This window comes from Papio anubis, chromosome 12, assembly GCF_008728515.1.
Source record: "Papio anubis isolate 15944 chromosome 12, Panubis1.0, whole genome shotgun sequence".
Taxonomy (NCBI): domain Eukaryota; kingdom Metazoa; phylum Chordata; class Mammalia; order Primates; family Cercopithecidae; genus Papio; species Papio anubis.
The window spans coordinates 68,086,404-68,106,058 of record NC_044987.1 but is presented as its reverse complement, the minus strand read 5'-3'; the positions used below and the strand labels follow the sequence as shown (position 1 = coordinate 68,106,058).

The window sequence follows — 19,655 nt, the reverse complement described above, 5'->3', positions numbered from 1 at the left end:
TGAAGGACTGTACCCTTAATTTGCATAAGACTTCACCTGGTGCTGCCACCAAGCCAGTCTGGGTTTAAGACCCTGGATTCCAGTCCCTAGGTTTTCACAGGTGTGTTGCTAATGTATTCCTTTTCCTTTGCAGCTTAGTCTTGATTTGGCAGGAATGTGTAGGAGAAAATCTAAGCCTTTCATGTGACCGCCTCAGTTTTGTTCTTTGCTGTGTCTTGGTCTCCTGGAGCAGGTTTCCTTGTCTTTGCTTTTGTTGATGAGGCCGAATGAACATACTGTTCATCCTTACCTGCCAGATACACTCTCCCCACAGGCTGTTCCCACTTCAGCTCACGAGATATGACTGCCTCCCTACTCTAGGGGTCAGGAGTGGGATTCTCAAACCTCTTCTGAATTCTAGAGGTCAGCCTTTACTGTGTTGGTATTGATGACCTGAGGCGGGACTGGAAGCAGGTTGGTAACTTGCAAAAAAGAAAGTATTATGTTTAGAGCTAATTCAGCTGTGTAGATAGGGTGAACTGTGTCACTTACTGCTCTCGGGAGATTTCACTTGTGCAGTAAGACCTGGCAGGCAGCAGGGGCTCTTCTCTGAAGACCTGCTGATTTCCTCCACAGCTTCTTCACTATGAAACTCCAGCACCTGGGTCACTGCAACTTGGAAATAACAGACTTTATCAGCCTTGAGTTTGAGAACTTCACTTGTGGTGGGTGCTGAAAATCTGAGTGTCTGTAAGAATATAGAATTCTCGAGGGCAAGGACTTTGATGTCTTTCTGTGTTCCTAGAGCCTGGAACAATGCCTGGCACATAGAAGCCATTAGCTATTTGTCGATTAGTCAACTAGATGGGAGAGCAGCCTCTTAGAGCATAGGCTGTTGTGCTACTTGAATCCTTATAGTACCTTCCTAATGGGTCATCTTAGCTTTGGACTCTGTTTTCATGTAATCTGTAGATCTTAGAAAGGCAGAGGGGGCTTCAGAGCTTCTTCAGTCTAACCCATTTGATTTACAGATTGAGAAACTGAGGCACAGAAAAGAGGAGGTACTCTTTAGGGATACAAAACTAGTAGGAAGAGGAACTCAAGCCTGCCTCTCTTGATCCTTCCGTTATTTTTTTATCCCACCACATTCCCTTCCTATGAGCATTCCTGGGATCTTCCTGCCCCCAAAGTACTGCTGTCCATGATAAAGTCAAACTTAGCCTGGTTTGCAGGGATTTTCATGATCTGACCCTGATCTTTCCTTCTGCCCAGTAGTTCACTGTTCTCTAGTGCAAACCTTACATTTCTGCCAGTCTGGATGCAACTATTCACCTCTCTCCCAGTGTTTTTCTAGACCACTCAACTAAGACAAATCCCTCTCTCCTCTGCATACACTCAGAATCTTTGGTTCAAAACAGCCAAATGGCACTTATCGTATAGTATCTCATAAAGTGGATGTTTGTGTGGGTCTTATTTCCCCTACTCAGTTGGAACTCTTTGGAGGCCCGATACATTCTCTGTTGGGATGTTAGAGTTGGAAGGGATCTTGAGATATATCTGGCTCATTAACTTACATTACAAATGAGGAACCTGTAAGCCCACACAGCTAATTGGCAGTGGAGCCATAATTTCAACTCATAGTTGCAGGTTTTTGTAAAGAGAGTGGCTTCAGTTTGTGATATGGTGAAATCCAGAGATGTCTTGAGGTTCCATGGCCAGTGTAGGCACAAGTTTGGACCCTGTGTCTTACATCAGGGAGAAACCAAGAGCTTAAAGAGAAGAAAAATCTCCTGAGTAGCTGTGGGTAAAGACACTGCTGCAGGGCCTGTCCTGGCCATGGCAGGCCCCCCTCAGGAGGACCTGTGACCTCTGCCCCTGTTACTCAAGATGCTTCCTAGAATCCAACCATGATGCTGTCAGTACAGGTCTGGTTATTTATTGCTACATAACAAATGACCCCAAACTTAGTGGCTTAAAATAATATTTATTTTGTCTACCAATTGCAATTTGGGTAGGGCTCAGCAAGGAAAGCTTGTGTCTGTTCTTTGCAGCATCAGTTAGGGTAGCTTGAAAGTTGTGGGTGACTCAATGGCTAGGGGCTGAAATCACCTGAAGGCTTACATGTATGACAGTTGATGCTGGTGGTCAGCTGGGACTAAAGCTGGGGAACACCTGCATGTCACCTCCATGCTTGGCAACATGCCTTCATAGCATGATATCTGGGTTCCAAGAGTGAGAATCCCAAGAGAACAAGGCAAAAATGCATGGCATTTTAATGACTTAGCCTCAAAAGTCAGATAGTTTTATCTTCTATTGTACTATATTGATTAAGACAGTAACAAAGGGCTGCCTAAATTCAAGAGAACGGAAGATAATTTCTACCACCTGATGAGAGGAATATCAATATCTCTTCATAAGAAGATATGTAGAATGGAATAGGTTGTGGTACCTATTTTTGAAAAATACAGGCTGCCTTCTGATCACAGCAATTCACGTCTTTCCCAGATGCAAAATACACTCAATCTCTCCCCTAAAATCTCAGATCTCATCTTATTCATGGCATCAGCTTGAAGTCTGTTACAATGGAATCTCGTCACCAAAATCAGATCCAGATAGGGCTGGGTGCAATGGCTCACGCCTATAATCCCAGCACTTGGGGAGGCTGAGGCAGGCAGATCGCTTGAGCCCAGGAGTTTGAGACCAGCCTGGGCAACGTGGAAAAACCCTGTCTCTACAAAAAATACAAAAATTAGCTGGATGTGGTGGTACACACCTATAGTCCCAGCTATTCAGGAGGTTGGGGTGGGAGGATCACTTGAGCCTGGGAATTCAAGACCAGCCTGGGCAGCAACATAGTGAAACCCCCTCTCCACCAAAAATAAAAAACGTTGGCTGGGTGTGGTGGTGCATGCCTGTAGTCCCAGCTCCTCTAGAGACTAAGGTGGGAGGATTCTTGAGCCTAGGAGATGGAGGTAGCAGTGAGCCAAGATTGTACTGCACTTCAGCTTGGGAATAGACTGAGACCCTGTCTTTAAAAAAAAAAAAATCATGTCCAGATGTAGATGAGATTTTTGGGGTGCAGGATCATTCCTTGTGTACCGCTCCTTAAGTACTGTTTCTCTTGCTGTGAGGACCTGTAACTTAAAGAGAATGTATATCTGCTACCCAAAAGACGCTGGTGGGACAGGCCTAGGGTAACCACTGAATATGCTTTTCAAAAAGGGGAAAACAAGAGGCACCCAGCAGTCATTGGTTTGATGTATTTCTTATATTCAGTGGGACAGCTGTTGCTAATTCCTTGACTAGGTGTTGGTTCATTTACCCTGTCTCTAGCTGCACGCTCTGAGCTTTTGATTCTGCCCTCTGACTCTTCTTTTCCATAAAAGTAGCTCATTATTGCAGGTGAGTAGTTTCTCCATCTGCTTCATGCCCATAATACGTTAAGGACCCAAAGTCTTTTCTTCATTTTGTACTGTCTCTGCCCATTTTACTACAAGCTGATATACTGCCTTTAAAAACTTCATGGGTTGGCTGGGCGCAGTGGCTGATGCCTGTAATCCCAACACTTTGGGAGGCCGAGGAGGGGGCTGATCACCTGAGGTCAGGAGTTCAAGACCAGCCTGACCAACATGGAGAAATGCCGTCTCTACTAAAAATATAAAAATTAGCCAGGCGTGGTGGCGTGTGCCTGTAATCCCAGCTACTCAGGAGGCTGAGGCAGGAGAATTGCTCGAACCCATGGGCGGAGGTTGCGGTGAGCTGAGATCATGCCATTGCACTCCAGCCTGGGCAACAAGAACGAAACTCCATCTCAAAAACAAAACAAAACTTCATGGGTTTCTTACGAATCATTTTATAATCCATTATAATAGCAAAGAGCACACATACAAATCACTTCAAGATAAGCCCCTTGGCCAGGCGCAGTAGTTCATACCTGTAATGCCAACACTTTGGGAGGCCGAGGTGGGAGGATTGCTTGCACCCAGGAGTTTGAGACCAGCCTGGGTGACATAGTGAGACCCCATCTTTACAAAAAAATAATTAATCAGGCATGGTAATGCACACCTGTAGTTCCAGCTACTCTGGAGGCTGAGGTAGGAGGATCGCTTGAGCCTGGGATGTCAGGGTTGCAGTGAGCCATGATGGAGCCACTGCACACCAGCCTGGGAGCCAGACCTTGTTTCAAAAACAAACAACAAACAAAAAAAGAACAGATAAGCCCCTCTCTACTTCGATTTGGATTTTTTGTGAGATTGCTATGGGACAAAGGTTTTTAAGATTCTTAGGAGCCTTATTGTCTTCAGAGAGGATTTGTAGGACCCAATCAAAAGATACTTAGGAGGCCTTTTGTGTGTCTGTCTGTTCTATGAGGCAATACTTTAAGTAATTTTTTTTGTTTTGTTTTGTTTTTTTGAGACAGAACCTCACTCTGTCACCCAGGCTGGAGTGCAGTGGCGTGATCTCGGCTGACTGCAACCTCTACCTCCCAGATTCCAGCGATTCTCCTGCCTCCGCCTCCCAAGTAGTTGGGATTACAGCCATGCACCACCACACCTGGCTAATTTTGTGTTTTTAGTAGAGAGGGGGTTTCTCCATATTGGTCATGTTGGTTTTGGGAGGTCTCAAACTCCTGACCTCAGGTGATCCCCCCACCTCGGCCTCCCAAAGTGCTGGGATTACAGGCGTGAGCCACTGTGCCCAGCCACCACAATCCGGAAGCCATTTCTTTCTTTTTTTTTTTTTTTTTGAGACGAGTCTCGCTTTGTCACCCAGGCTGGAATGCAGTGGCGTGATCTCGGCTCACTGCAAGCTCCGCCTCCCGGGTTCACGCCATTCTCCTGCCTCAGCCTCTGAGTAGCTGGGACTACAGGCGCCCGCCACCTCGCCCGGCTAATTTTTTGTATATTTAGTAGAGACGGGGTTTCACCACGTTAGCCAGGATGGTCTCGATCTCCCGACCTCATGATCCACCCGCCTCGGCCTCCCAAAGTGCTGGGATTACAGGCATGAGCCACCGCGCCCGGCCTGGAAGCCATTTCTTAATTTGAGAATTTTTTTCCTGTCCAGAGAGACTGTCAGTGAAAAACAGTTTTATTTTTTGATCCAGCAAGCCCTTTCTCATTTGTAATTCCTTTAAATTTTAACAACGAAACAGCTCCTTCTTAGCTTACCTGTTTTCTCTTTTTTACTATAGGCAGCTGGAGCAAGTCAGATGGCACCTTCAGCACTTTGCCTGCAAATCTCCTTAGCTAGTTCATCAGATTTATTAGCTATATTTTCTGTTATCTATGTTACCACAGGTGACAGACTTTTCAACACTATAAGGGTTCCCTTTCCTCTAACTTCTAATAACATTTCCTTACTTTCCATTAAGCCCCTACCGACAGCCCAAAAGTCACTGTTTTAAGATTTTGTTTCAGTAGCATCTCTCTTGCAGGTACCAAAATGTATTCCAGACATCTACTGCCAACCACCCCTCTCAAAAAAAAATTTAATGGCATAAAACAACCATGTTCTTATGCTCCCAGACTCCGTGGATTAGGAATTCAGACAGCACTGCAGGGGTGGCTTGCCCCTGCTCCATGATGTCTGCCTTGGCTTAAAGAGACTTAAAGGCTGGCTGGGCACAGTGGCTCATGTTTGTAATCCCAGCACTTTGGGAGGCTGAGGTGTAAGGATCACTTGAGCCCAGGAGTTCAAGACCAGGCTGGGCAACATAACAAGACCCTGTCTCTATAAAAACTAGTAATAATAATAAAATTAGCCCAGTGTGCTGGAATGCAGCTGTGGTCCCAGCTACTCATGAGGCTGAGGCGGGAGGCTCTCTTGAGCCCAAAAATTCGAGGCTTCAGAGAGCTGAGATCTTGCCACTGCACTGTAGTCTGGCAACAGAGTGGGACACTGTCTCTAAAAATAAATAAATAAATAAATAAAAGACTTCAAGGCTTAGAGTGGCTCAATGGCTAGGGGCTGGTATCACCTGGCAATGTCTTAACCCCACATCGGGGGGATGCTGGCTGTTGCTGGGACTTTACCTGGGACTGGCAGCCAGAACACCTATATGTACCCTTTCCACATGGCCTGGGCTTGCTCCTAGCATGAGAGACGGGAATTAGGAGCTGCTGATTTTTTTAGGCCTGGGCCTGAAAAGTAGCACCACATCACTTGTATTGTATGCTATCAATCAAGCAGTCACAGAGCCCAGGTTTAAGAGGAGGGGTTATTTTGACAGGAGGCATGTCAGAGAATTTGGGGACCACGTTTTAAAACCATCACAAGTGCCATTTGCATGGTTTCCTGGAATTGGATTTGCCTCCCTCTTGGCTTTGTCTAATGCCTGGCTCTGCTTTATACAGTAGCCCAGTCTTTACTGGACTGAGGCACTGGGGATGTTCCTGTCAGGGATCGGTAACCTCAGAGAGGGCTTCTGCAATGTCAGCATTCTCTCTGTCTTCACTTGCCGCTGCTACTTAGAGGGTTCGTCATTCCCTTCCAGAGAAGAACTCAGCAGTCCGCTTGGTGCTTTCTTAGAAATCAGCTTGGGGGCGGACAGGCGCGGCTTCCGTAGATTCTTAGATGTGCTTTCTGGAGGTGAAAAGGCAACTCAATTTATGCTGTGACTCTCACTACCTTTCACTTACCCTGACAAGCCGTAGGGACCTGGAGAATCTCTATAGACGGTGGCCTAGATATAGCCCCAGTTGGGGGATGAGGCTGTCCTGGACCCTGTTGGGGACTCGCAACTGTTTGAGATGCTTTTTTTTGGGAGCAAGAAAGCCAAGTTGTGAGTATCACCCTGTCCTTTGACTTTTTCTCAGGACTTTTCTGGAGTGGGATGTCTATGTCTTGTTACTGGGCAAGCTTCTGCTCTAGGCTGGGGAACAAACTCTTGGACTTGCTGACTCAGGTAGCCTTCCTCCTTTTTCTCCTCCTCCACGCTCAGAGTATGGCTTTGGGGTAGCGCAGTGAGAATGCCATCCCCAGAATTGGGGCAGTCACTGGGTGGCAGGAGGATGGTGATACCGCTAAGCCAACAGGGTCCTTAGTTGAGAAGCCCAAGAATGCTGAATGACTGGCCACCTTCCAGGCAGTTTCATTTGAAGCAGGCAAGACATTGCTTAGTAGGGATGGAAGCATTTTGGACACTGAGCCCTGTATAACCTTCACCTGCAGACAGGCTCACTTCATGGCACTCATAACACATCCTGGTACCTCTCAGGCTGTTTCCAGGACTACTAGGACTTTTTCCCAACTAGCTCCAGCTTGGTCCCTTCTTGTTACTAACACTTGTAGTAGCCCTATGACCAGAAAAAGCAGAGCAACTTGGAGCATGCCAAGTTCATCAAGAACTAAAGACAGCCTTCCCTCCAAAAAAGTTCCTCGGGGCACCTGACAATACATGGGACATTCCTTAGCACAAATACTTCTTGTGTTACCGAAGAGGGGCCTGTATCGCTAGCCCAGGGATTGGGGCGTGTTCCTATGAGACAGTACCAGAGGGAATATTATGCACTTTAACTCTCACTTTCTGTCTATGTGCATGTGCACACATAACATGATTCTTTTTCTTTTCTTGTTTCTTTTTTAATTTTTGAGACAAGATCTCACTTTGTTGCCCAGGCTAGAGTGCAGTGGTGCAACCATGACTCACTTCGCCTTGACCTCCTGGGCTCAAGGATCCTCCTGCCTCAGCCTCTTGAGTAGCTGGGACCACGGGGGCATGTCATCACACCCAGCTAATTTAAAATTTTTTTTTTTTTTTTTTTTTTTTTGGAGAAATGGAGTTTTACCATATTGGCTAGGCTGGTCTCCAACTCCTGGGCTCAAGTGAAGTGCTGGAATTAGAAGCATGAGCCACCATGCCTGGCCCACAGTACTTTTTCTTTAAATTTATTTCTCTTTCCATACTGTAGCTCATATTCTTTCCATCCTAATTATGTGTCTTACATATTTGTGTGTGTGTGTGTGTGTGTGTGCGTGCATTTATGGTTCTCTGTTTCTTTTAAATATTCTTTGCATTCTCCCCTGCTTTCTTTTATCTGTTCATTTTACTTCATCTCTCCTTAAAATGTTGGTTCTGGCATGTCGCATGCTGCAGTGTTGGCATCCATGCCTGTGTTGAGCGGCAGAACTGGCTGCCTGCTGACAAGGCCATGGCACAAGTGCCCAGTTCCACAGTGCCTGCCTCCCAGGGGCATACTCTGGGATTGTAGAATAACAGATAGATGATAAGAGAGAACAGCGGTCTTGGGTGTCTGATGGCTGCTTTGTATTTACTTTTAAACATTATTTATTTTACCTTTATGGAATGATTTATAGTGTTCAAACACTGTTAGAGATTTGCATCATCTTAGCCACACAGCTAGTATGTGAGGATACTCAGACTAAGTATTGTCCATGTTGATAGTTAAAAAACCTGAGGCACAGAGAACTTAGAGAGCTTGCCCATGAGCACACCCAGAAAGTGATGGGACCAGGACCCAGCCAGTGTGTAGCTTTCACGCCTAGTGGGAGAGGACTTCGGGGACTGGCGGCAATACTGGACTGCACCGAGTGCTTTGTGTACCTTTCTCTGTTGTTCTTTAGCCCATACACCACAAAGAGAGAGGTGGGGATGTCTGCAGATACAATGTCATGTCGTGAGCAGGCATACAGGAGGCCTAGGTTTTTAACTATTTACATTTTCATTCATTTAGTCACTCAACACAAATAATAATTCCTTTTAAGTTCTAGGCACTTTGCAGGGGATATTAAGATTAACAAGATACTGTTACCACCTTCAGGTGAGCTCACTCATAGTCTAGTAAGGGAGAGGAAACAGTCTGGTGCAATGCAGTGTTATACATGCCATCGTAGATGTTTTCCCAGTGGAGTCCTCTGCATAGGCCATCTCTACCTGAAAGGGGGTAGGGTGTGAAAAAGCTAAGAGTTTGATGTGCCTAAGGGTGGGATACAGGATTGATATGGAGGGAAAGCAATGTGGGGTGATGAAGGGGAAAATAGGCAGGGACCAGCTCATGGGGGGCCTTGTCAGCAATGCCAGTGAATTTGCATTTTATTCTGTAGATATGAGGAGTTTCAAGCATGATCAGCTTTTCATTTTGGAAAGATGTCAGAAGATGAGAGGATGAACCAGAACTGATTTAAGACTGAAGGCAGAAAGAGACCAAAGAAGTAGCAGTAGCAGTAGGGATGGGGAGGAGGGGGACACACCTGGGAGATGTTAGGAAGTAGAATTGATAGGACGTAGTCATCAAGTAGATCAATGGGTTTGGGGAGAGGGCTGGATCCAGATGCTTGTTGAAGCAGGAGGGGAACAAACTCTGACCTTTTCTCCCCTCTTTGGAATGAGTTGGAGAAAATATGCAGCAGTAAAAGCCAGGGGAGGTGGAAGCATAAAGCAACATGGGGATGAGACTGTGAGAGCAGACGTCCAGCGCAGGCACATGGGAAAGAGGGTGCTAGTGTAAGGCCAGCCCTTTTAGATAGGCATTGGGTCCCCATCTCTTCGTTGCCTGCTCAAGGATGTTATTTCTGCATTTGTGCCCTCTGTGTCTGCATTGACAACTTTTCCCTCTCTACTGGATCATTCCAATTACAGTTGCAAAGTTGGCATGGTGGTTCACGCCTGCACAGTCCCAGCACTTTGGGAGGCCAAGGCAGGAGGATCACTGGAGGCCAGGATTTCAAGACCTATCTGGGCAACACAGTGAGACCCCCATCTGTGGAAAAAAAAAAAAAATTAGCTGGACGTGGTGGCATGAGCCTGTAATCCCAGCTATTTGTGAGACTAAAGTGGGAAGATGTCTTGAGTTCAGGATTTTGGGGTTACAGTGAGCTATGTACTCCAGCCTGAGCCACAGAGCAAGACCCTGTAAGAGAGAGAGAGGGAGAGAGAAGGGAGAGAGAGAAAGGAAGGAGGGAAGGAAGGAAGGAAGGAAGGAAGGAAGGAAGGAAGGAAGGAAGGAGGGGAGGGGAGGGGAGGGGAGGGGAGGAGAGGAGAGGAGAGGAGAAGCTTCTATTACGCCATATTCTTCTCCAACTACCATCCCATTTCTTTGTTCCTTTTTAAGGAAAACTCTAAAAGAGTTGTCTGAACTCTCTGTCTCCACTGCTTCTCCTCCCTTTTTCTTAAATTTTTCCAGTCATGCTTCCCTTCCTACCTCTCTACCAAAACCTCTCTTTGTCAGGTCACAGTGACCTCCATGTTTCAAATAATTTCTCAGCCCTTCTCTTACTCAGTTGTTGGCAGGTTTGACTCAGTTGATCACTCCCTGTTTCTTGAGCGTCTCAGGACATCACTCTTCGTGATTTTCTTCTTTTCTCACTAAATGCTGTTCTCAGTCAGTCTCCTTGGCTAGTTCTTCTTCCTTGTCCAGACCCCAAAACACTGGAACATACCAGCACTTGGACTTCCCTAGCTACGCTTATGCTCTAGAGGATCTCATTTGGCCACATGGTTTTAAATATTTCTATATGCCACTAATGACTCTTATATTGAAATTTATAACCCAGACTCTATTCTACCAGTGCTCAGGCCAAATATCCTGATGCTGTCCTAGACTTCCCTTTTGTGTCTCTCACTGCTCATCTAACCCATCAGCAAATTGCATTGGCCTAGCCCTCAAAGTAGCTCCATCTCTACCACTACCCTTCTGATCCAAGTCATCATAATAATCGCTTGTCTGGATTGCTGCAGTGGCCTTCTAAATAGTCTCCTTGTTGCCACCCTGTACCCCTGCCTGTCATCCTCTGATGTAAAGTCAGATCTTGTCACTGTCCTGCTCACACCCCTTCAAGAGCTTCCTTCTCTTTGAGAGTGTAAGCCCAAGTCTTATCAGTGGCCCATGGGGCCTTCCATGGTGTGGCTTCTGGTGTCTCTCAGGCTCATCTCCAGTCCACACTTCATTGTCTCCCTGCACTCTGGCCACACAGGCCTCCTTGTTGCCCCTGGAATACAGTAAGCATGTGGTTATCTTTGCCCTACTGCACTTTCTGTCTGGAACATTCCTCCCCTGGATAGACATATTACTCACTTCCTTCGGGTTGTGTTCATGTGTCCCCTGGCAAGAGGGGCTTCCCTGACCTCCCTACGTAAAACAGCAACTCATCCCCACTGCTCATCTCTGATCCCTTTCCCCTTCTTTATTCTTCTTTATTGGCCCCCAAACCATCTCACAGGGTTGATTTGTTGTCTACTCACTCTAAACAAATAAGGCAACTTCATGTGCCTCCACCAGAATGTAACCTATAGAAAAAGAGACTTTGTCTGTTTTTAGTCTCTGCTGATCCTTTTTTTTTTTTTTCCCTCCTTTGAGACAGGGTCTCTCTCTGTTGCCCAGGCTGGAGTGCAGTGGTTCGATCGTGGCTCGCTGCAGCCTTGACCTCCCAGGCTCAAGCAGTCCTCCCACCTTAGCCTAAAACAGTGCCTGGAATAGACTTAGCGCTCAATGTATCTGGTTGAATGGATAGAGAGCCAAAATGTATCTCCGGCCTGCTGGGGTTGCACACTGTGATCTGGGTGATAGGTGGCTTCCTTTGTTCAGATGCAGAGAAGGCTAGCAAGGAGCTGGCCTAGGAACCAGGAAGAAGTGAAGCTAGAGACTCTCAGTGGCTTGGCTCCCGTGGTGGTGTCTGAAGGCAGCCTGGATCCAGGCCCTGCTCTTCTCATGGCCGTGGTCTCCTCTTGTGCAACAGGGGAGAATGATCTTACTTTCCCTCCCAGTCTCAGTTTGAGGAACTAGGAAACAACTAGACAGAGTGGAACTGAAGCCCAGGAATGAGCACTCTCCCCCATCCATGCCAGGGGATGCCACCTGCTGTGCAACTCTTTGTTACGAGGATCCAGACATCCTGACACCTGGCCCCATTGTGTCCCTCCTGAAGCCTCCCTAGTGTTCCCTCTCTAGGTGACAGACTCTCCTGACCCTCCTTCAGCCTGGGAGCAAAGACTGATGGAAGCTGATTCTTAGGGTGGCTGAACTAGCTCCACTTCCAGGGAATGCCCCCATAAGAGCATCAGAGCCTGTAGTAGTGAGAGAGAGATCCAATCCAGACACCATGGAAGCTAAGCTGGCCTGTGGGGAAGTGGGGGAGGAAGGCCAGGGCAGTGGCTCTGCACTGGGATGGGATGGGCCAATGACACGCAGGCGTGGCCTTTCCCGCCTGCATCTTTTTACTACTGCCGTGGAGCAAATCACCCCAAAACTTAGTGGCTTAACACAGTTGATTGTTTCTCACATTTCTGTGGGTTTTCCAGTGGTTCCTCTGCTGGTTTCCCCTGCGCGCACTCATGTAGCTGTGTCCGGCTGGGTCTGGGTCCAAGGTGGCCTCACTCATGAGTCAGACAGTTGTAGGCTGGCTATTGACAGAGGTGCCTCGGTTACATTCCATGGGACCTCTTGTCCTCTAAAAGACTAGACTGGCTTCCTTATGTGATGGTGGCAGGGCAGCATTCCAGGTGGGTAAAGGGAGAAACTACAAGGCCTCTTGATGCCTCAAGTTTAGAATTTGGACAACTTTTAGTTTCCACCGCCACATTGTATTATACTCAAAGCACATCACCAAGATCAACCCAGATTCGAGGGGCAGAGAAATAGACTTCACCTTTCCATAGCTTGAGCTGCCAAGAATTCATGGCCATATTTGATTTACTCCCCACCCACCTCCCCCCGCCCCGACAATGTTCAGGATCCATGGACAGTGGCAAACTGACCAAGTTTCCCAGGTGATTACTCTGAAGAGTCAGCCCCATATGAATATTAGTAATTATCAAGCTAAGTTGGAACACTGTGTTAGGCCCCAAGCTCAACGCTTGACAGGTACTATCTCTATTTCTCACAGGGATTCTCTGAGATATGTGATTTTTTTTTTTTTGAGACAGAGTTTCACTCTTGTTGCCCAGGCTGGAGTGCAATGGCATGATCTCGGCTCACTGCAACCTCCGCCTCCTGGGTTCAAGCAATTCTCCTGCCTTAGCCTCCCGAGTCACTGAGATTACAAGTGCTTGCCACCACACCCAGCTAATTTTTATTATTTTTAGTAGAGACGGGGTTTCGCCATGTTGGCCAGGCTAGTCTTGAATTCCTGACCTCAGGTGATTCACCTGTCTTAGCCTCCCAAAATGCCAGGATTACAGGCGTGAACCACTGCACCCAGCCAAGATACATGATCTTCCAACACCCATTTTTTATAGTTAAGGAAACTGAGGCTTAGGGAGAGAATATTACTTGCTCAAAGTCATGAAGCTTATAAGTGGCTACACTGAATCTTGAACACCAAGGCTGTGATGTTCTTACCCTCTGTTGAGACCGACTGGCTAGCCATAACCTGATTAAAAAAAAAAAACAACAACAAAAAACAGTACTAATGATAATGAGCATTTCACATCCGTGGTCTCATTGGCTCAATATGACAACCCTGTGATGTAAAATGTGGAACGGTTTTGAAGAAATGAAACTGGATGTTCAGAGTGTGAGTCCATTGCTAATAAGAGGTAGAATCAGGAACATGCGGACAGATAACAGAGAATTCTACCCTCAAGTGAGAATGTCACACCCAGGAGGGCAGGGCCTTATCTTTATTGTTTACCAGACCTTGGAGTGAGTGACTGGTGCCTTCTCTGTGATGAACCTGGGGCTCCTGGGCTGCAAGTCAGCACGGGCAGCTCCTCTGTGGTGCAGTGCACTGGGCCTGGCCTGTTGGGAGGCTGGGGCAAGGGTAGCACGTGAAGCTATGGGCCCCAGGTCAGCAGTGACACCAAAGACAGGACCTGCAGAGGAAAGGGACAGTTTACTCTCTACTTGATGCTGCATGAGAGGAGAGAAATGAAACCTCAGTTCAAGTGGGGTAGGCATTGAGAGAAAGTTCTTAACCTGTGTAGATTTATTTGTGCTGGAACCACTAAGGGAAGTTATAGAATCATTCTTTCTGAAAGCATGCTGGGATCAGATGGACCAGAGGCCCTGAATCATTTTCCTATCCCAAGGAGCCATGCCCCACACTACCATAAGTAACAGTGGTTCCATGGACTGGTGAATTCTCTCCTGGGCAGCTGGGAAGACACAGCCCTAGGGAACCACATGTCAAAGTGCCTGAGCAGGTGAGGCAGGTATAGTTTAAAAAGGCTTCCCAAGAGATTGTGAGTCTCATTAGGTGCCTGCCATCTCCCAGTAGAATATAAGCTTCATGAGGACATGAATTTATGTCTGTTTTGTTTATTCTTATATCTAGCTCCTAGAACAGGCCTAGCACAGAGTAGGTGCTCACTAAGTATTTGTTGAATGAAGAAACAAATGAAATTGTCCTCTGTCAAATGCATCTTCAGTTGAGAACTAAAACAGAGTCCTTTGTGTAGCACAAGCACTCATTCACTTAGGGGCTAGACTGATGGCCTTTTTGTATTTATGGTTCTATAAAATAAGAGAGACATGAGGCCTCCATCAGTTGTGAGGAAGTTGGGATCTCCCCCCGCCTCAAGCCTGGCGCCTTGCCCTGCCGCTCCCTACCCCAGGGAGTGCCGGGGCTTACTCTGTTCACACCTCCTCACTGAGCAGAGCCTCTTTGGTCATCGGCTTGGCTGGGCACTGCATTTCTCTCATCTGTGCCCATATACACATGGGATGGCTCTTGTTTGACTTGCCCTTTGAAAAACAACTTAAGCATGTTGAGGTTTCCTGTTGATAGGGGGCAGCCAGAGGCCTGTGACCCAGGAGGGAATTGTCAGCCAATCCCTGACTCACCCAAGCTCCAGTTTTCTGTGTGTGAGCAAGCAGTGACAGCAGCCTGGCTCAGGGGCAGCTGGCTGCCTTCCTGTGGATGGCATGGCATTCCGGAGCCTGAGAGGCTAGGCAGCCCAGAGCTGAGGGCCACGGCCTTAGGGTCAGGTAGGCCTTGTACTGTGCAGTGTTGGCAAATCCTGCTGTTTTTGAACTGAAACTGTTTGTAAAGAATTCTGAAAGTTGACAGTGGTTACACTAGTAGACAAGTAGCAAAGTCTGCCCAAGAGGAAGTATGCTCATGGTTCTCTTCAATAAGCTCACCTTTCCCTTCCTTTTGCTGTTCATCGTTCACTGAGCACCTTCCAAACACTGTTTGTCCCTGGGCCTGGAAGAAACCATGGTCTAGTAGGGAAGACCAAGAAGTCCCTTGATACTTACAAGTGCTGTGGCAGGGGTGTGCCAAGTGCTGTGGGGATTTCTGTAGAGCTGCCTCAGGGCCCTGGCGGTTCAGAAAGTGGCAGAGGCACTGCTGCTTCTTCAGAGAGGCAGCCCAGTGTAGTGGAAGTTCATGTCCTGGTTTCACTTACCAGCTGAGTGACCTCGGATGAGATATTAAATCTTTCTGTGCCTTAGTGGTTTTTATTTGTAAAATGAAGACAATAAACATAATAACCTCATAGAATTTTCAGGAAGATTAAATGAGTTAACATATGTAAAAACATTTATTCAGAACTGTTCCTGGTATTTGCCAAGATCTGCATGTAGATTTGGAGCTGGGACATGGTGGATGCTTATTGGATGTGATGCCACTGCTGGAGGGTGGAGCTGCTTAAGGAGTTGGTCTTCCCACCCCATTGGCTTCCTCGTTGACAGAGTGGAAAAGACTCTTTCCTGAGGGGCCCTTCTGACCTTTCTGAGGCCCTCAGGGATTCTAATTCTTGTCAGAACCCAACATGAAGGAGCGAGACGTATGTCTAGTAGCAGAAGTCCCAGGGGAGACAGAGGCTTGTTAAGGGAGTGGTGTTGGAGAACCATCTTGCACCAGTTCACAAGAGCTGATCAGTGGCATCTCTTCTCAACTCCACAGCCAATGACGTCACATTGGTAACTCAGCCAGAGTTGGAATATTTATACTACCAACATTGACAAGTGCTACCAATCTGCTGTTGCCCCCAGACAGCCGGTTGTTCAAACTTGTTTGGTTTTGGGTTTTTTGGTCCCTTTTCCCCTCTTTTTGCCATACACAGAGTCTCACTATGTTGCCCAGGCTGGTCTTGAACTGCTGAGCTCAAGTGATCTTCTTGCCTCTGCCTCCCTAAGTGCTGGGATTACAGGTGTGAGCCACCACACCTTCTGAGAACTGGTTGTTAAGCATGTCGCAGCACACCACTGGGCTTTCTGTCCTCCTGTTGGCAGATGTAGACTCTTGGGATACTCTCGCTTGGCACAGAACAGGTGTTTCAGACATTACTCAGGGTGCTTGGGGATGGTTTGGGCAGAGAGGCCTGTTGAGTTTGGCCTGCTGTGATTAAGGAGCTATTGCTCTCCTTGAAGACAACCTTCAAGGTACATTACTTGAATAGAATACTCTTTGAGAGTCCTCCAGGAAAAAGATGCTGAGTTCTGTAGGAATGAAACAGGATGCCCCTGGTTGGTCAGCCACTCACTGCCATTTTTTCTTTTCCTTTGTTTTGTTTTGCCCCCAGGTCTCAGTCAGTCTCTCCACCTCCAGTTCTTTCCCCACCAAGGAGTCCCATCTACCCACTCAGTGATAGTGAAACCTCAGCCTGCAGGTACCCCAGCCACTCCAGCTCCCGGGTGCTCCTCAAGGACCGGCACCCCCCAGCTCCTTCACCCCAGAATCCTCAAGATCCCTCCCCAGATACTTCCCCACCCACCTGTCCCCTCAAGACCGCCAGCTTCGGTTATTTGGACAGAAGCCCTTCGGCGTGCAAGAGAGAAGCCCAGAAGGAGAATGTCCAAGGCGCAGCCCAGGATGTAGCAGGGGTAGCTGCCTGCTTCCCCCTTGCCCAGAGCACACCATTCTCGGGGCCAGCGGCTGGCCCCCGGGGCGTCTTGCTGACCCGTACCGGTACCCGCGCCCACAGCCTGGGCATCCGGGAGAAGATCTCAGCATGGGAAGGTCGCCGAGAGGCGTCGCCCAGGATGAGCATGTGTGGAGAGAAGCGGGAGGGCTCTGGGGGCGAGTGGGCGGCCAGTGAGGACTGCCCTAGCCTGGGCTGTCCCAGCGTGGTGCCGTCCCCCTGCAGCTCAGAAAAGACCTTTGATTTCAAGGGCCTCCGGAGGATGAGCAGGACCTTCTCCGAGTGTTCCTACCCAGAGACTGAGGAGGAGGGAGAGGCACTCCCTGTCCGGGACTCTTTCTACCGGCTGGAGAAACGGCTGGGCCGGAGTGAGCCCAGCGCCTTCCTCAGGGGGCATGGCAGCAGGAAGGAGAGCTCAGCAGTGCTGAGCCGGATCCAGAAAATTGAACAGGCCCTGAAGGAGCAGCCAGGCCGGGGGCTCCCCCAGCTCCCCAGCAGCTGCTACAGCGTGGACCGGGGGAAAAGGAAGACTGGAACCTTGGGCGTCTTGGAGGAGCCGGCAGGGGGCGCGAGTGTGAGCGCTGGCAGCCGGCAGGCAGTCGGAGTGGCTGGAGTTGGCGGGGAGGCGGGCCCACTCCCAGAGAGGGAAGGCAGTGGTTCCACTAAACCCAGGACCCCTGGAAATAGCCCTAGCTCCCAGCGGCTGCCATCGAAGAGTTCCCCTGATCCCGCTGTGAACCCTGTCCCCAAACCCAAGCGCACCTTTGAATACGAGGCTGACAAGAACCCCAAGAGTAAGCCCAGCAATGGTCTACCTCCTTCACCCACACCTGCTGCTCCACCCCCCTTGCCCTCCACCCCAGCCCCGCCTGTCACCCGGAGACCCAAGAAGGACATTCGTGGTCACCGCAAGTCCCAGAGCAGGTAATGCATGCGCCTCCGATGTGTTGTAGCTGAATACCGTGGCTTGCTTTTAAATTTTAAATGGACAGTGCAAGCACAGATTGTAGGGTGGGTCACAATCAGTAGTGCTTCGTAAGCCCTGAAGTACTGAATAATTGTTAGGTGGTAGTTGTGGTAGTGAAAAATGAGATTGTTCTGCTCTTACAAGATACTTGACATGAGTGGGAATGCTTACAGGATACTTGGGACCTGAGTGCTGGTCACTGAAGGTATTGGCTGGATTTGGCCTTTGGGGTAGAGCTGGGCTGTGTCCCGCCCCTGTCGGAGCTTCCTCAGTCCTCTGCTGGGAGTAGGTAAAGCAGGCAGTCCTTTGCGGACTAGTAGGATCTTAGCCTCCCTACCACCTGAAGTACCAGCATTAGAAATTATTTTCTTTGAATGAAGCATTATCTGAATACTGCATTTTGTCATTAACATGGTAGTATCGGCAAATTTAACACAATTCCCTCTCTCCTGAGGGCCTCCGGGCCATATACGAACCCTGGGCCTATATCAAGAGGGGATTATTGGGGAGATTGATGAAAAAAGGAGTAAAACAGGAATGAGCCTGTTCCAAGGCTCACGGTGGTTTCCTGGTCAGTCTCAGGATTTCTAACCCCAGATTACCAAGGGCTGTCTCCCCAGTAACTTGGAGCTGGAGCTGTTGGAATTGGTGAAAGCTGGCAGGCGTCTTATTCTCTGAATCAGGGTAGGCTGGGAGTGAGCTTCCTTCGGAATACTCATCCTCCTACATCCTACTGCCTTTCTCATCTAACCCCACGACAGATGGGTATTCAGGTTTGTTTCACTTCTGGGGATTCTTTAGTCTGTCCCCACACTTCAGGCTTCATCTAACATATCCCATCTTATATATAAACTTTCCTGCCATGTGCAGAAAGGAAGAAATTTCAAAGATTCAGACCCCCGAGCTGGAACAGCCCATGGCTAAGGGTAATCCCATGTTTGAGTCCACCCCAGAATTCTCACTGGCTCTTTAATTCTTAAACGGCCTGCCAAGAATGTTTGCTTTGTCCTTATTCATCCATTTATATAAACATTCATCTAGAGCCTGCTGTGCACCAAGAGTGTGCTGGTCAAGAGGATGCAGAGGCAAATAGGACATGGTTCTTCCATTCAAGGACTTCGTGGTCTGATGCACAGATAAATTATAGATAATGTCATATGTGCCGTAACTCATGGCAGTGCAGGAGGCCGCAGAGACCCAGAGAAGGGACATCTGAGTTAGATGGGGGAGAGAAGGGAGGCTCCTCATAGAGGGAGTTGCTGAGCTAAATTTAGAAGAGCCAAAAGCAGTTGACTAAGTGACCAAAGGGAGTGGGGGGAGAATTCATCAGCCTGAAGATTTTACACATATTCCACCCCACACTGCATTTATATATAATATATACACACATATACCGTATATGGAGGAGTCCCTTCGTGTGAGAATTAACTTAGCAAACTTAAATCTGTGCTCTTGGAAAAAGAGAAACAGTTCCAGAAGTGCAGTCTGTTCTGTATGCCGTTTCACATGGTGAACGTGTTCCATGAGGAGTGGAGATGGTAAGTTTGTGTCTGTTATACCAAGTGTGATTCTTACATTTAATAGACTTTTTTATTTAAAAAAAAAAATGCAGTCCAGGTGAGGTGGCTCACACCTTTAATCCCAGCACTTTGGGAGGCTAAAATGGGAGGATCATTTAAGACCAGGAGTTCGAGACAGCCTGGGCAACATAATGAGACCCCATCTCTACAAAAAAATTTAAAAATTAGCTGGAGTGTTGGCATGTGCCAGTAGTCCCAGCTACTTGGGAGGCTGAGGAGGGAGGATAGCTTGAGCCTAGGAGGTTGAGGATACAGTGGGTATGATCACACCACTGCACTCTAGCCTGGGCAACAGCACAAGACCTTATCTCTCAAAAAAAAGTGTGTGTGTGTGTGTGTGTGTGTGTGTGTGTGTGTGTGTGTG

The 19,655-nt window shown here is 48.0% G+C and overlaps 1 protein-coding gene across 8 annotated transcripts in view; it reads left to right on the top strand.

Moving 5' to 3' along the window:
* The window catches only part of DENND2B (DENN domain containing 2B), a 176,296-nt gene that overhangs the window by 121,824 nt on the left and 34,817 nt on the right, over positions 1–19,655 (top strand). For all 8 annotated transcript variants that reach the window (XM_003910253.5, XM_017948650.3, XM_009186646.3 and 5 more), the window contains one exon: positions 16,406–17,668. In XM_003910253.5, the coding sequence (XP_003910302.1) occupies positions 16,406–17,668 (1,263 nt within the window). The remainder of the gene's footprint in view (positions 1–16,405; positions 17,669–19,655) is intronic.